Source organism: Kryptolebias marmoratus, linkage group LG16, assembly GCF_001649575.2.
Source record: "Kryptolebias marmoratus isolate JLee-2015 linkage group LG16, ASM164957v2, whole genome shotgun sequence".
Classification (NCBI taxonomy): Eukaryota; Metazoa; Chordata; class Actinopteri; order Cyprinodontiformes; family Rivulidae; genus Kryptolebias; species Kryptolebias marmoratus.
This window is the reverse complement of record NC_051445.1, coordinates 29931566-29949755: the sequence shown is the minus strand read 5'-3', so window position 1 is coordinate 29949755 and position 18190 is coordinate 29931566. Positions and strand designations below refer to the sequence as shown.

Here is an 18190-nt window from a genome sequence, read left to right as displayed (position 1 = left end):
CTCAGGATCATTTAAAAAATGCAAAATGACTGTCTTACTGCGTCCAACCTCAGCAGCGATGGCACGTTGTGAGAGGCCTTGCTTAAGCAGCTCAATAATCCTACCACGTTCAAAGTCGGTGAGCTTTTTTGCTTTTGCCATCAGGAGGTCTTGACAGTGTAAATACTTGCCAGAAAATGACATGGAATCCAGATTTTTGCACAGCTTTTGGCCTTAAAGACTATGGTCTTAAACTTTTGATCAGCTGAAAAAATCATGTTTGAGTGTAAATGCAGTTTTCAATTAATTCCCCGCTCAAAAGTTCTTGTCTCTTGCACTGATTTTTCCCTTTAACATTGTGAAGCTCTACTTAGAACCTTCTTAAGATCCAATAGTGCAAAATGCAAATTCTTGCAATTTTTTGACTGGTCTTAAGGTTTTGATCAGGAGTGTATATATATATATTTATTCTTTCCACAAAGTAAAGAAATGTGGGGCAGAAAAATATTATTTTAAAGGCAATTTTTTTTCCTGTGATCAGGTGTTATTCTGGTATAAGAAAGTTTCAGTATCTGAAGGGAGTTTAAATCCATGAGATCCCAGTTTACCACAGGAACAGTAACAATTATAAGGTGGAATTCTGACCCTTTGGGCAACAATAACAGAAACTGTAAATGCAGACTCACAAACCACTGAATTAGTTAAAAGTTTGTAGGAGTTAAACGTAAACATGTAGACAAATTTGTTTGTACGCTTTCATCAAAAAAAGAAATACCCACAAAGGTCACTGAAATAATTTGAAATTGACAAAAGTAATTTCAGCTCCTTCCACAGGTGTTCAACAGGATTTAGATCAGGACTCAGAAGGCCACTTCAGAATGGTCAATGTTTTGTTCTGAGCCATTCTTAGGTGTTTTTAGCTGAGTGTTTTTGGTTGTCCTGTTTGAGGACCCATGACCTGGGACTGTGACTAAGCTTTCTGACACTGAGCAGCACATTTGGCTCCAAAATGCTTTTATAGTCTTGAGATTTCATTGAACCCTGAACAGATTCAGGATCCCCTGTGTCAGATGCAGCAAAGCGTCCCAGAACAGAACTGAGCCTCGTCCGTGTTTCGCTGTAGATACAGACTTCCATTCTTTGGATGTTTCATTTCTGGCTTTGTGAACGTAGAGCTGATGGGACCTGTTGCCCAAAAAGCTACGTTTTGTAGCTTGCCACAATGTATTTTGGCAAATTCCAGTCTCACTTTTTTATGATTTGCTTTCAACATGGTGTCCTCCTTTGTCGTTTTCCATTAATTCCACTTTAGCTCAAACAGTGACAGATGGTATGATCTAACACTGATGTATTTTGACTTTGAAGTTGTTCTGGGCTTTTTGGGGACCATTTGCATTGTCAGTTTCTTCAGTCTGTCATCAGTTTTCCTTTTGCTGCCACATCCAGGGAGGTTAGCTCCAGTCCTGTGGACCTTAATCTTCTAAATAATCCGTACAGCTGTAGTCACAGGAACATCAAGCTGCTTGGAGAACTGAACTGTGAAATAGTCTTTAGCTCCTGAGACAACTCTCTCCTTAGCATTCTGATCCATATTCAGTGTGGTACACAGCATGATACCAATCAGCACTATGACTACTTTTCACTCTTTAAGTAGGATGACTGACTGATTAGTTAATTACTAGTTTTTTTTCCCATCTTTTTGTTACTTTTGTCAGGTTCACGTTATCTCAGTGAACATTGTGGGTGTTTCCTTCTCTAATAAAATAGTACAAACAATTTTGTTTGCATCTATAATTTCACAAGTAGTCTGCTGGAAATAACATAATAAAGTGGACATGTTTGTAGTCGAATAATATACTATACTGATAATATACTGCTACATATCTATGAACAATTAAAAAATAATGATACAAATAGTACAAAGTGCAGGAAAGTAAAATTATTTTATGACAGAGCTCAGACCAGTTTAAAAAAAACATGGGTAAATTGAAAACATTTATAAATTATTTTCAGTATTTGCTGTAACTAGTAATTGTACAAAAATGTCAGTTTTTGCTGCTCATATGAATTGCCTTGTATTGAAGCAACAATAAACTAAAAAAGTTTATTTTTTTACTAAAATTATATACTTTTATATTTAGATCATATATATTTAGGAATTGGACCTGTTTTCCTTCTTTATAATGTCCCATGATGATTTTTGTTGTGAACTGTTGTTACAAAAATAAGTAAACTAAAGTTAATTGAATTGTAATGTTGAAAAAATGCACAAACACAATTAGTAAAAAGTGCTATGTCTCATTAAATGAATTGGAAGCTTGTTGGTAATATTTTTTTTACATTTAAAAAGGGTATCCCAGAGATGATATAAAAATTAAACAGTTTGAGGATTTTGTAAAATGTACAGCAGTATATGTAGAACATGACATGACTTTTTGTAGAAAATAATGTGAAGTGGAAATGTTAGATGTGTTTGTTTAGAAAGATAGACGCAAACAGAAAGCCAGCTCTGGCTTGCACTGTGATGAGATGCCCAGCAGATGGAAGCACAGACCACAAATACATGGGGCTGTGAGGTTTTGTGTTCTCCTGCAGATTGCTCTAGGAACCGTCACCAATGTGGATGAAGCCGTGAAGTGGCTCAGTTACACCTACTTATATGTTCGCATGAGGACCAATCCACTGGCATATGGCATCAATCACAAGGCTTTACAGGTTGGTAGAATCTGGTTAAATCTATATATAAAAAAGATGACAGCAAATATAGCAAATACTTTTGAAATCATTGAAGAAACTGACCTGCTGAGTCCCTTGTGTTAAATATTTTTTAATTACTTTGTAATGTGCTATTAGTAACTGATGCCAAACACAGTTATACCTCCTAAATTAAAAGTAACTAGAGAAATTTAATTTTCTGTGAAAATCCAGTGTAAATGTTGAGCACTGGAAAAGATAAAACTGAGTTGTTTAAGTTAAAACAAGCAGAACACGAGCTAAAAGCGGCAGAACAGTAAAATTTTGAAAATTATAGGTAAAGGTAAAATAAGGCAAGCTAATGCTAAAATTACCAAACTAGTCACTAAAAGTAGCAAAAAAAATGTTAAAGCTAAAATAAGCAAAACAGTAGCTAAACATAGCTAAGATAAGATATGCCTTTAGTCGTCCACCAAGAGGGAAATTCAGAGTCATAGTAGCATTTGTCAGCAGAGAACAAGAGCACGTATCCAATTTACATTGTAATAGAACAGAAATAAAAGGTAAATAAATTAGAGATCGATATACACATTTGTTCATAATGTGTGGCTATATTTAAAAAATGTTTCATATATTTGTATATTTATTGTACAGAAAAGACAGAATTGAATGTTGGATGTTTATTCTCTTCCTAGTGGGGTGAGGGGGTGCTCTGCTGTGAGCATTGGTTGTTCAGTCTGACAGCCACCAGAATGAAGGATCTCCAAACCACTCCTTCATGTACTTCGGGTGGAGCTGTCTCTTGCTGAAGGAGCTCTCTGGTGCCATCAGAGTGCCTTTCAGGGGGGTGGGAGTCGTTCACCAACACAGATGAAAGTTTGGCCCTCACTGTCCTTTCTCCCACCACACCACTAAATCCAATGGAGATCCCAGGACGAAGCTGGCATTCCTGATGAGTTTGTTGACCCTTCTTCTGTCAGCTGCCGTTATGCCCCCAACCCAGCCCATCACACCATAAAAAATGGCTGATGTCACAACAGTGTCATAAAGGAATGTTTTAGGAGTTCCCACTGGACTCCAAATTACATGAGTCTCCTAAGCAGGTAGAGTCTGCTCTCAATGCCCTTTCCCTGGATATTCACACACGATGGTGGAGAGTGTCTCTGTCTATGGAAATCCACCACATGCTCTTTGGTTTTTCTTGCATCGATTCCGAGGTGGTTCTGTTGACACCAGCTCAGGAAGTCATGTCAGTCCTCTATACTCCATCTCATCATCCCCATCTGCGATGAGGCCAATGATGGCAGAGTCATCAAATAACTTTGCAGATGACAGGTTGGAGAGTTGTATTTGAAGTCTGCAGTATAGATGGTGAACAGAAGTGGGGCCAGAACTGTTCCCAGCCTCTCCAGGGTCTTCCTCAGGTGGGATGTTAATGCCACTGGTCTGTAGCTGCTGAAGTCCTTTGGATGCAGGGTCTTAGGAAAGGCTTCCAGATTTAAGGCACCCTCCTCAGCTTCAGGCTCAGATTGAACATGTGTTTAACAATATCACACAGCTGGTTTGTGCAGGACTTCAGGAGTCTGGGGCTGATGCCATCTGGGCCTGCAGCCTTCCTTGTCTTAATCTTGCTGAGCTGATTCCTCACCTGGGCTGCAGTGAAGGCCAGCTGGGGAATCGGGGGCTGTGTGCTGGGAAGTGTGAATGGGTGGGTTGGGGCAATTAGCTGTGCAATGGAGGGTGGCTGTGTGTTGAGAACTGGGTTTGCTACAGCATGGAGCTCTGGACTGGATAAGAGGCAGAACCCTATTCTAATTTATTGAAGATGTTCAGACATTAACCCACTGCTGGACCACCACAGCCTGGGAGTTTGGTTCCTCATGTTCTGAGACGGTCTTTAGACCTCTCCAAACTCCACTGTCAATGTTCTGCTGCAGCTAGGAGGATGCATACAGCTATTGCAATAACATACAAGAATTCCCATGGCAGGTAGTGTGGCGACATGCTAAAGACTAACAGTTCCACACATTTGCAAGAGTGCTGTTCTTTGATTGTAATGTGACCAAAGTTACACCATTTATCATTTGCAAACACTGCCAGACCTCACTTCCTCTTACCAATGTCTGTTGTTGTGTCCACCTGCAGCAGCATGAATCCAACTGGCAAAGTTGTCATGTTTAGAGTTATTGTGGACAGCATTGTTTCCGTAAACAACATGATGCTACTGGTCCAGTGGTCCCTTTGATGCCGGGTCAGCACCGCTAAACCGTCTATCTTGTTAAGAAGAGATCTAACATTCCCAGTAATAACAGACTGGAGGATGGGTCTGTATGTCCTCAGTATCTCTGTATCTCCTGTATATCCTCAAAGTGGTAAAGCTAAAATAGGCTTAACAGTAGCCAAAATTAGCAAAATAGATGCTAAAGTTGAATTTATCAAAACAGATGCTAAACTATAATCAGAAAAATGGCAACTAAAATTAGCAAAGTTCTATTAAGTTAAAAGGAGCAGAATGAAACCTAAAAGCTAAAAGGTGGAAAACAGTAGGTAAAAGCTAAAAGTAGGTAAAATAGCACAAAATATTTGAAAATAAGTAAAACAAATTTTTAAAAGTGTACAGAAGAAATTTTATAAAGGAATACAGTAGTGTGAATGCTGACTTAAAGCATGAGTTTAGGTAAATGATTTGACTTTATTAACGACATTAAAAGAATTGTGTCAAAATGTTACTTTTTGTAGTAATTTGAATTTTATATATTTGAAAATAAAGAATAACTTCAACCTGTTTCAGATGGATCAAGGTTTGGAGCTCTACAGGAAGGAGCTGGTAATAGAGTCAGCTCGAAAACTGGACAAGGCCCGAATGATCCGCTTTGAGGAGCGCACTGGCTACTTTGCCTCCACTGACCTCGGCAGGACTGCTAGTCACTTCTACATCCGATACAACACCATAGAGGTAGAGTCTTCTGGACCCAGTGACACCACAGTAGAGGACTCAGATGTATACCACATATGAGACAGTCTCATCTCTATATCATCTAAATGAAAATAATATGAAGCATTTTGGGCTTTCAACACATCACTGTTTTTTTTCTGTTCAGTTTCATACTATAAGTGGAGCAATTGACATACAACTTAAAACATACAATGAGTTGCAAAACTATTCACTCCATTTAATAATCAAAAAAGGTTAAAAAACAAAAACAACTGGACTTCTATTCTGTAGTTGAAGATGTTTCGCTTCTCATCCGAGGAGCTTTCTCAATTCAGAAATAGAGAGTGTTGAGTTGAGCTTTTAAAACTGAGATGTGATGTAAGCTGGATTGCTTGCAAATTGTTCTCACTCTCCTAACAATGGAGGCTCGTTAGAATCCTTGTTTGTCTGACTTCACTGATGGGCCACTCTTGTCACATGAGCTCAACTCCACATTCTCTACTTTTGAATTGAGAAAGCTCCTCGGATGAGAAGCGAAACGTCTTCAACTACAGAATAGAAGTTCAGTTGTTTTTGTTTTTTAACCTTTTTTGAATTTACCATGGCCTGGATGACTGAGAATCTACACCTCCAATTAATATTCTTTCCATTCCCCTTTAAAATGATTTTCAGTTTAATTACAAATTATGAACCTACACAAAATAAAGCAAAATAGGGAAAAATGTTTAAAATTATTTTTAATTTAGGAAATTAAAAAGTGGTGAATGAAAATGTTTTCACATGTTTTGTTTTGAAGCCCCAACCATTACCTTCAAAAGGAGATATTTAGGTAAAAAAAAAGAGTCAGCAATTTATTGGTCAATTGATCTCAGTATTTCTCAGTATATAATTTAAGTGTATAACCTGTTCTGACAGCCCTTAGAACTTAGAACAACACACAACACATTTGTAATGGCTACTACCAAGCAAGAGACAACATGGAGACCAGGTGCCACATAATATCATGTTATTTTAAATCATGGATTGGTAAGGGTTAATCAAACCCTTACTTTGAACCCATCTGTTGACATTTTGTACTTGTTGGGTATGTAATATTACCACTTCTCATCCATGCATTTACCATATGCATGTTTCCTGCATGCATACAACCCTGCATGCACGTATCTCCATAGGCACCGGCTGCATAGATTAGATGGTAAAGAAGATGGACGAATTGATGGAGGGATGGATGGATAACCATACTATGCTTTTGTCTCATTTTCTTTATTCTGCAACCAGTTCTGCATGCACTTGTCTTTAGAGACACCAACTCCACACAACACCACACAGGATCATGCTGTTCTTTATTTCATTGTCAACATCAGACACATCATTGAACATGTTAATTACTTAAGGAGCTTAATGCTTTATTTAAATAAAACTACTTTTTTTAAAATTTAGCCTGGGACATACCAGGTATATATCGTACACTTGAAGGGTACATACCTAATATTTACCTGGTATATATTGGGTACGTACTTAGTACTTACCTGGTACTTTCCTGTTACTTACCTGATTACGTTACGTACCCAGTAAATAAGTGGTATGTATATAATAAGTAAGCGGTACATATCTGTATCCAGTAAGTATCAAGTACGTACCCTCTGCAGAGGGATGAATTGATCTGGAGCCATCATAGATCCATATCTTACAAGTGTGTCAGCAAATAAAAGCATGTCAGAAATTTGTTGGTCCTAATCTTTTTCAAACCTTAGATATCAGAAAATTTTTTAAAATATCTTTTTTGATCAAATTCCAATGACTTACACATTTTTCTTCTGTGGGAAGACATTCAACGAACTTTTCAACTCTCAGAGGACTGAAGCTGACATCCTCAGCATTGTATCCAAGGCTGAAGAGTTTGAACAGCTCAAGGTAAGAGGTCATTAAGCTCTAAATGGGCCATTTAATGTTCTGTCCAGCACAGATTTTACTAACTTATTACCAAGGGTTTAAAAATAAAAAAATGTAATTTAAAAGTATTAAAATTATAACTTGAAATCTGTGAACAGCAGTAAATCACAAGCAAAATGTGTTGGCAGGTTCGTGATGAGGAGTTAGAGGAATTGGACCAGTTGCTTTGCAACTACTGCGAGCTGCCAGCTGCTGGCGGGGTGGAAAATGGTTATGGCAAAGTTAACGTCTTACTCCAGACTTACATTGGTCGAGGAGAGGTGGATAGCTTCTCACTCATCTCCGACCTGTCATATGTGGCACAGGTAAGGGCCAAAAAACAAAACACATGAACACAAATTCTCCAACATTCACTAAAAAATTTCCATTTACCTACCAGCTGTTGTGTTTTACTTTTTGATTATGATATTTACAATTTTTGAAAAGCTCCCTTTTTTGAACTTTTGTTATTTTGTTTCAGTTTAATTTTTGTTGATAAAACAATAAACAACGTGTGAACCAATTCAAATAAAATATTTTTGTATAGCACATTTTGAAAAACTGCAGTTGGCCGAGGTGTTTCGCATAAAATAGTGAGAAAATAACAACAATGCACATGGGACCATAAGACAATCAGTACCATATTTTCCGGTCTATAAGGCGCACTTAAAAGCCTTCAATTTTCTCAAAAAACGACAGTGCGCCTTATAATCCAGAGCGCTTTATATATGTAAGAATTCGTAATGCACAGCGCGCGGACCTGAGCGTGCGGTGGAGGCGTCTATACTTGACGCTTATGTCGATGCAGTATTCTTCCGTGAGTTTTTAACCATTTGATTATCTTTGTGATCTTTCACAGAGGGATCATGTAAAGGCTGATACACTCGAACCAGCTCCACCAGAGCAGAGGTCCCCAACCCCGGGCCACGGACTGGTACCGGTCCGTGGGTCATTTGGTACCAGTCTGCACAAAAAGAATAATTAACTTACAGTTAGGCCTAGTGCGATAAACGATAAATCAATTAATCGCACAATAAATTAAAATGAGGTTGGTAATTTAAATTTTTCGGCGTTATTGTTTCTTCGTGTCTCTCTCTTTCTACTGAAGACACTGGATGACAAAAGGCTCAGCTCCGGTGCTCTTTACTAACCCCTACCTTTCTCTTAGCGTAAGGGGGGGCGTGGCCTATCGCATCAGGTAGCCAGCCGAGGTGCATCGTCTTGTTCCTCTGCATCATTCACGCCGGTGAGGAGTTAGCAAGCTAATGAAAAGCTATTTGATATTGGGGGAGAAAAAAAAAGGGAATTGGTTTCAACGTGGAGCGTAACAGCAGCGGTGTGGGAGCACTTCGGATTCAAACCAAATGACCGAGGCGAACCGCTGAAACTTTGCAAGCGTTTGTGCTTTTGTTAGTTTGCACTTTTTGTTTATAAAACTGGCAGTTTTGCCCGTCTTCTCTACATAAAACTAATGATTATTATTTTTTGAAGAGCTACTGTATTTAGTTTCCAGACTTCATAATCTGTACTGTTTTGGTTGAATGTAGGTTTTTTTTTTCATTTATTTATTTATTTGTATTTAGTTTTTATTCAAGTGCATTTTTTGTTAACAGAGACTGAGGGTCCATTTAATTTTTGTTTTTGGTTGTTTTGTTTATTTTGTGGTTTAGTTCCAGTTTTAAGAGTTCTTTTTTAATTAAGGTTTATTAATCTTTGAGAGGATGTACTTGCACTATTATGTTATTATCATCACTTTAGTTTAAAACAATCTCCAAACGATATTATCGTTTATCGCAATAATTTCTGAGACAATTAATCGTCCAGCAAAATTTATTATCGGGACAGGCGTACTTACAGTATTTCTGTTTTTTTGGTTTTTTTCGGAGACTGAACGACATTTATTTTGAAAAATGACCGGATTCTCTCCATACATCTGCCTATGACTCACTCTTGATGCATGTTGAAACGCTTATCTATGTCACGTGATACGTTACCGCTAAAAACAAACCTACAAGCAGCAAAATGAGTAAAAAACAAACTTCTCTGGAACCCCTAGATGGGACCGTCTCGTTACTGAGAAACAAGCACAGGGCTCCCACTGATTCAGTGTTAGGGTGAGCTGTATTCTTTGTGCACTTTATATTTGTGGTGTATCTTATTTTAAAGGGCATGTTTAAACATTGCAGTATTGACCAGAGAACATTAAAGGGAGGAGAGGGTGTTATTCATGTTGATAATGCAATACCAGGACGCAACTAACAAAGTTGCGACTACACGTTGGATTTACGTTTATTATGTTTTAAAAAATACCCCCATTTTCATGCTGGTTGTATCATTTTATTTTGTTGTATTTATCCGCCACACCTTTAAATACTGTCTGATAATGAAGCGGTCTGTGGAGCAAAAATGGTTGCGGACTGCTGCGCTAGAGCAGCGAAATTCTCCATTTTGAATGGAACACGGCACGTGTGGTCCGCAAAGTTACAAAAATTGGGACATGCATGCGCCTTATAGTCTGGCGTGCTTTATATATGACAAAAATTCAAAAACGGACCATTCATTGACAGTGAGCCTTAAAATCCAGTGTGCCCTATAGTGTGGAAAATATGGTCAATTAAAAATAATTACAAAAATTGGTACAACACAAAATGAATTGCAAAAACAATAAACAATTAAATGATGCAAAAATGTCAGCTCCCATGCTGTACTAAAACCAGTGAGTATAGATGTGTTTTAAGGTGAGACTTAAAAACACTAAGAGTTGAAGCCTGTCTGATATGAAGGGGCAGCTGGTTCCATGGTTTAGGAGCTACAACTGAAGACCTGATCATCTCTGAGGACCAGCCAGGACCTTGGGACAGCTAAAAGCAAATGTCCTTTACTTCTAATAGATCTGGAGGGCACATAAGGCTGTAGGAGGAATGCTTCTTCAGAAACAAGCGACACATAATGTTCTCATGACACACAGCAAATTCTCTTATAAATCACTACTCTAATCCCTTGTACCAAACTTCACGATGAGGGTGGAATCTTACTGGGCCGCAACAGTCTCCAACCCATCTCAGTTTAGTTTCCAATAATTCTCAAGTGCCAGACCTGCGAGGGAGCTCTTCTTGTGACTGAAAACATCCAGTACATTAAATCATAAACTTGGGGGGCTGCCAAGGTGGGTATAAAGCAGGCTGAGGTGGATATAATGTGGGCAATAAAATAAAGTACACAGTTTAGAATACAGTTTTGCAACCTGTGAAGATGAAAATTGTAATCTTGTAATCCTGTGCCCTTTGAATGTAGTTCCCATGTCAGACCACTAGCTGGCGCTGACACCCACATTTGCACAGACACCTGTCTCTCCAGTGTGTAAACAGTTACATCTAACATGGTGACTGCATGATCTCAGGAAATGTCAGTTTTTTCAGTGTTTTTTGAGGCAAATCAACAAGTAAAAAACATGTTTACATGGATATAGCTGTGCTCATTAAATCCGCTGTTTCCATGCCAAACAGGGTTGCCAGATCAGTAATGATGAATTATCCTACTGTTGCTTTAAAATTATTGTATTTTGACCCAAACTATCATATGTGCTGAGTGAGATGTGCTTTCTTGAAGTGGGAGGTTGTAAGATTAGTTGTGTGTTGTTATTAGCAAACGTGCATAGAAAAGGAGGGGGACTTGACCCTAAAACTATCACATAAGTGGTAATTATCGAATATACGTGTTGTTGTAACACTGATGCCAGGCTTTCAACATGGCACACATTCAGTCTGGAGCATGTACAAGGTTATATCCAAAATGGTGAATACACAACGTTTATTTGGACCAACAGTGAAGTTGGATTTCTGCTTTGTGTTGAACCACGTGATTAACATTAACAGTACTCTGCTTTCTGCTTTTATTGTTTATGAACTCATGCATGTGCTGAACAGCCGCCTGTGATAAGCATGTACAATTTTACATGTTGCAGCTTCCTCTGAAATACAAATGTAAGTGTTCGAACAACTCCAGTCTGAGAAGTGGGTTTAAAAGGTTTTGGTTATAAGCACTGTTGTCGTGTACACGAACGGCTGAACTGCAGAAGAAAATCTACGAATTGACTCAAAAACGGAGTAGTGTAAACAGCCCTCGATTCAAAAAGTTCCGGTATCAAATAATCTGATCATTGTTGTTGTGTAAACAAACGGCCAAAGTGCAGCTCTGTTGTCCTGGTTTCAACAGCATCATGTAAACTGGGCCTAACAGTAGAAACTCTTGTATAAAGAAAGTGATGTATGTTGTAAATTTCACAGTGCTGAAAGGACAATTCACTTCAATAATATTTGCTGCAGTTTCATTCCTGGAGTCATCAGCAACTCTTTAGTTATTGTTGAAAAGATTGGGGCTCAGTTTAACATCAGAAGAGTGTAACAGATGAACAGAATCATTTTAAGGACTTCTTTAATTGGCCCTCACTTCAGGCTTCAGATTTCAGTTTTCCTCCTCTACGGGTGCATTCAGCAGACACTCTGATCACATAGGCAGCTGAGCAGATCAGTCACAACCTGACCTTAGCTGAGTGGTCTTCAGTAAGTGCTGCCATCTGATGAGTAATCCATCAAGGCACAGCTGGAACCAACCTGCATGTCTGAACCGAAGCAGACCTTCTCTTGATTGCAGCATGATTAATCACCTGAATGCAGGATGATGTACCCAGCAGCTGCCGTGTGCTAATTCTGCTCTGCATCAAACATTCGTCAGTTGTTTGAGTGTAAGAATTACTGTTGCTGCTTTGAATTAAAGATCACCCACCTCCTTGCATTCCAGAGTTTTAGACTAAGATCATCTTATATTGGGAAGGGACAGAGTTGCAGCCTTTTGTGTCAAATTAAAATAAGAAAACTAATGTAATTAATGATCACAATTGAGATTGTAAAATGTCTCCCTCAAAATATGTTGTGAATGACTCTCTACAACTACACCAAATGTTAACACGATATCTGTAAAAGTGATTGATTCATAGCATTTTTGTGTTTTCCGATTTAAGTTGCCTTTGGCAGCCGTCTTGAAATGGGTGGACTCTAAAAGTTAATCAGTTGTAGATGTAAATTCAAGGATTACTTTCTGGGAGTTTCAATAAAATCTGACAGTGGTTCATAAGATATTTTGTTCCCAAACAGACACAAACGCACACATACAGACACAGACCTTTTAGAGGCAGGCAAGAATAAAGTAAGGGATCCTGTATACAGGTTCAGTTTCAGTCTGTGTGGTTGTGAAGTTGCTCTTGATTTAACATGTTCTTTTCCTGATGATGCTTCCTCCCACAGAATGCTGCTCGGATTGTGCGGGCTTTGTTTGAGATTGCTCTGAGGAAGCGCTGGCCTGCCATGACCTACCGACTGCTCACTCTCTGTAAGGTGATTGACAAGCGGCTCTGGGGGTTTGCCCACCCTCTTCGCCAGTTCCCCCACCTGAGCCAAGTGGTCCTGAGCCGCCTGGAGGAGAAGAATCTCACTGTGGACAAACTGAAGGAAATGAGGAAAGATGAGATTGGTACAAAAAACACTCTGTTTCCACTATGGGGGTAATATGTTTACTGTGGGGGAGACAAATCATTCTGTAGGACAAATTCTTGGTTATTTGTGTAAAAGGAGAATCAATGCACTGTCTTATCAAATATCAATATTTTCACTAAAAAATTAGCATTTTCTGTAAAAATGCAGTGTAAATGCTGAGTACTGTATGACTGCTGAAATTTGGTGAGGAAGCTGAAATGGAGTTGTTAAACGATTGGAACCAGTGCTAAAATGAGTAAATCCAAAGCTAAAAGCTAAAATGAACAAAACAGTCACTAAAACCTGAAACCACCAGAAACCAAACCAACAGTATCTAAAAGCTAAAATCAGCAGAATAATAGACTAAAAGCTAATATTAGCAAAACAGTAAAAAACAACGTGAACCCTAATTTAGCATTCACAATATTGAGTTGCACTGAGATTTTTCCAGGCCTGTTATCACAATAGGGATTTAGCCAGCTAATCACAGCTAATTACTCTTAGCCATCACAAAAAAATATTACTCTGTCAGTTTTACAGATATTGAGCTAAGATTTGGTATGTTATTATTTGAGTGTATTTCACAACATGCACTTAGAGTTCTACACGTGATATAATATCTCACCTGAGAAAAATTTGCAATACGTGTTAGAGTCAACTTTGTCCGTCTGCTATTTCATAAATCACTGGATGTCTTTTATTGAAACTCTTAAAAGTAATCATTACTTGTACATCTACAACTAATTACTTTTTGGAGTCACCCCAATTTCAGAATGGCCTAATCAACCTTAACCAACACAAAAAGGTGAAGGTCACAGGTGACCCCTCTGTGAAAACCTTGTCTATGTTCTCCCTTCACATCCGAGTAACATAGAAATGTCAAATCCTTTGTTTCATAGATTATCCCAACTGACAGGTGTACTATGTACCATTGGCAATACTCTTGTTAAATAGTTTAAAACCTCATCAATCATTTTTTCATTAAAGTTAAAAATTTAAACACTTGAGCAGCTACATGTTAACCCACCTTAAAAGATTCTGATTTATTTATTTATTTAAATCAGGTACAGTTTGTGCTATAAAAAAGAACAAATACACAGTATTTGTAAACTGCCAGATTGCAGCCCAAGGCTAGTTTCTATCTGTTTGTCCCTCAGCAGATTGGTGTTAGTTCATGCTATATAATATTGGTTTAATAGTTTGCTGTTCCGTACACTCATAACCAAAACCCAAAACAGCAAAATAAAGCAGCTTAGTAAAGGAGAATATAACTGAGGACTACTTCATTCACCTTGAGATCCAGGTTATTACTCTTCAAGTCACTAGGTGGCATTGTTTGTCCAATTAGATGAACTTTGCCTATATTTATGAACAGTTTTCTGTATAACGCTGGAGATCATTGACCAACAGTGACATGAAATAAATATTTGCCTGACAGGCCTTGATATTTAGGCACCTAAAGGCTTTGAATTATTGCTGTAGTTTTATTTAAAGTTGCTTTCTTATAAAAAAATATAGGATTTCTATTCACTCCCAGTCAAAGTGGAGACGTTTTTACCCCGAAAATAAGGTGGGAACATTGTGTACAGGCTAAGAACTCAGAGTGTTGCTCTCCTCTCATGTCAAGCATCAAGCATGTTTTTTGTCCAAGACTTAAATTACCAACAAATACCAACAGATTTACTTTTTACTTACAATGCTGTATACTGTACAGACATGATTTCATTTTTGTAATTCTAAAATCATTTAAGTGAGTAATGGTAATTTACTTTCAACTTCTTTGCCTGTCATACCCCCTGATCAGCTCACACTTCTTGATAGGTTCACTCTGATTTCTTTGTCACCCATTTAATGTGGTTAATTTTTATCTAAAATCATGTGCTTTAAATATCTGTTTTCCATGTTTTTGGACCTTGCATTTTACAAGTAATTAACTGCTCACTGACTTCACTTCAGGTCCCAGCAGCACTTACAAATGTTATTTGTCCTCTTTTACAAAAAAACAAACAAACAAACAAAAACATTTTATATTCATCAGCCCTGTGACGAGTTGCTAAGGACAAACATTTAGAAGTGCTGGTACTGAGTACTGGAGAGTACTGGCCCACTTTGAGCAGTTCAATAAGTGTGTCTTTCACTTCTAAAAGACTTACAATTTTTTCTCAAAACCACTAGAACACAGAGACACATTTCCATAGCAAGAAAGATGGATAGTTATATTTTAGCTGAAAATGTCTTCTTTAAACCTGAAAGTGGAGGGGCTTTTTTCATACCTCCTACATAAAACACTGTAAAAACATAAAAACTCACATGTGACCATAAGTCTTTTGCTGCTCAGGGTTTAAGAATTTTTAAGATCTGACTTATTATTTTCACACAGCAACTGTTTGAGACTTACCTTTCAGTCTGTGTTGCTGTTTGACTCATTAACATGGTAGTCAGGGAGTATGCGATAGCCATGGTGACCATATTCAGCCACTGCCTCTACCTTTAACATTTCTTTTGATTTTGGTTCTCTTTATACTTCTACAGTTCACACATCAAAAGCTTTTTGTTGGCTCTTTTTCTTTCCTTAGGTCACATGCTGCATCATGTTAACATTGGATTGACTGTCAAACAGTGTGTACACCAGATTCCCTCAATCACATTGGAGGCTAGCATCCAACCAATTACACGCACTGTCTTACGAGTTCGTCTTCTCGTCACACCAGATTTTTGCTGGAATGACCAGGTAAGTAATGATTCTCCTTAAACCTTTTTAGTGGTTCAGTTTAAATAGTCTTCCAGATGTTTGGCTTGGTCTGTCAGCAAAAAGATTTTTTTAATGCTTGTCTGTTCACGTTAAATATCTGAATCAAATTTCTGATGTATTAGTGTCAAATAAATCACAGTGAGGTAAGATCCATCAAGACGGTCATGTTCATAAGGCTGAGTCCGGCCACCCTACAAAGGAAGCACTTTTTAGCTGCATGTATCCAGGATCTCTTTCTTTCAGTAATGATCTATCCCTCATGATCAGGGCTGGAATGTAGACAGAGTAGTAAATCAAGAGCTTTTCCTTTTAGCTTTGCTCATTCTTGACTCTAAAAGACTGGAGCAACACCCTCATTACTGCAGAAGAGGCCTAGATCCAACAGTCCATCTCTTGCTCCATCCTACCATCACTCCCAAGATGACATTCATCTGCTTGAGGCAGAAGCTCACCCCCAGGACTCAGAGGGAGCTTTACAATTTTTCAAAGACCTTGATGATAAAGGAAGACCATGTTTAACAGGCAACCTTGCCTAGAACATGGAAATTGGAGCACCCAGCCTGGGGGGTTGAGTTCACCCCCAGGTCAAACCGTGGCTACTGGGTCATGACTGGACCAGAAAAATATGATAAAATATAGCAAAACAATGAGTTTCTTGGCTGTTTCTTTTCCTCAGATGTCCATTGTCTGCTGATATGCTAGCAGTACGGATGCCACAAAGCACCTGCCAAGATGAATTCATGTCTTGTTAGTGTAGACTGAGCTATGGTTGGCCATTCCAGGGTATTTCTATACAAAGTGTTCAGTGTAATATGGAAGGATAAATGTGACAACAGCTGCTTAAATTCAGTCTTCTTCCTCCTCCTGTCTCCTGAGCCACGCTGGCTTATATTTACACAAACAGTACACCCATTGTCACATTTTTACTTCAGAGAATAGACAAGCTTCCTCTCCTATCTTTTCCTCTATCTGTGCTTGAGAGCCTGCATGTCCCACCTCAGTGGGCAGACAAGTCCAGAGGGGATGACAAGAAGCTTAGTCAAAAGTTTCTCCTGGAATCTGAGTGGAACAGGAAGCCTATTGTATAGAGGCTGAGTATGAAGATGAATGTTTATGTTCGATTAGCGATGCATGCTTTAATCATGGGAGAGTGGTAATTGAACCCTTACTGGCTTAGTTCTGATCTGGCTGCAAATCCAGGACACATGTCCCAACACATGAGCCCTCCTCCTTGATGGCACCCAGGAGACGGACCACACTGACTCATTCTTACAGGCTGTGCCATCACTCAGCATATATCCTTCTTGTTCTTTATGACTTGATTTAAACTGGGAGTTGTTGCTCAATGTTTTGAGTATCTGATGTTTTAAAAAGGTCATTCTATTATTAGTGATACAGTACAATGAAAAAGTCTTCATACCCCTTGAACCTTTCCTCATTTTGTAACATTTCAACCACAAACTTCAAAATATTTTACTGGGACTTCTTGTGGTAGACCAATAGTAGTGTATAATTGTGAACTGGAAGGAAAATGATACATGGTTTTCTTTTTTTTTTCTTACAATTAAACATCTGAAAAGTTTGGTGTGCATTTGTATTCAGCCCCATTACTCTGATACCCTGAACTAAATTTCAGCTCAACCAGTCACCTTCAGAAGTCACCTAATTTTAAATCAAGTCCACGAATATGTAATTTATTCTCAACATAAATGCATTTAGTTTGTTTTGGGGCGTTTTTTGTTTGTTTCTAAGTCATGTAAGCACCTTAATCACTTGCTCATCAAAACTTCTTTGTAGTTTTTGTTTTGGATGGGAGCCACTTTAAATCTTTTTTTTTTTTTCAATGTGTACTTTAGTAGTTTTTTTTTTTATTTTTTATTTTTTTTATCAGACCACACAATAGACTTTGCTACTTTCTTTTATCAGGAAGCCTTGGACTCATTTGACTTTCTTGTGAATAAACAAAACAAGAAATGCTGGTGCCCAAGCATGTTAGGGTTATGGGGAAACTACTAAAATATTAAAGATTATTGAATTTTCCATCATTAGTTTGCTGAGGACAGTCTGGTAAAGTTATGTCACTTGAACTTGTTGTGGCAGCAATAAATGAATTTCCAGGCACTGTCAGATGAATCACTCATGCAGGTTTATTTATATAATGTGCACAGAATATAGAGAGCAGTTCTGAACAGGGAAGCTCCAAATCAAAGCTCTGGTCCTCCAAATCAACACAGGTGCTTTTATTAAAGATATTGAAATACTGGACCAGAAGGAGGAGTTAGGGAAAGGCAAGTCAGTCTGGTTCCCAAGGGAAGAAAATTCAACATCACTTCTATAAACAAGTTCATTCTGTGAGAACCCATGGCA

General features: G+C 38.2%; 1 protein-coding gene across 4 annotated transcripts in view; it reads left to right on the top strand.

Annotated features, from left to right (window-relative positions):
- ascc3 (activating signal cointegrator 1 complex subunit 3) overlaps nucleotides 1–18190 on the top strand; it is a 297685-nt gene that overhangs the window by 208002 nt on the left and 71493 nt on the right. For 3 of the 4 annotated variants that reach the window (XM_037980369.1, XM_017414246.3, XM_025005501.2), the window contains exons 17-22: nucleotides 2575–2694; nucleotides 5465–5629; nucleotides 7436–7522; nucleotides 7690–7866; nucleotides 12844–13069; nucleotides 15648–15802. In XM_037980369.1, coding sequence (XP_037836297.1) covers nucleotides 2575–2694; nucleotides 5465–5629; nucleotides 7436–7522; nucleotides 7690–7866; nucleotides 12844–13069; nucleotides 15648–15802 — 930 coding nt within the window. Of the gene's footprint in view, nucleotides 1–2574; nucleotides 2695–5464; nucleotides 5630–7435; nucleotides 7523–7689; nucleotides 7867–8399; nucleotides 9061–12843; nucleotides 13070–15647; nucleotides 15803–18190 lie in introns of those variants that run through there. The other variant, XM_037980370.1, reaches the window with a different exon arrangement.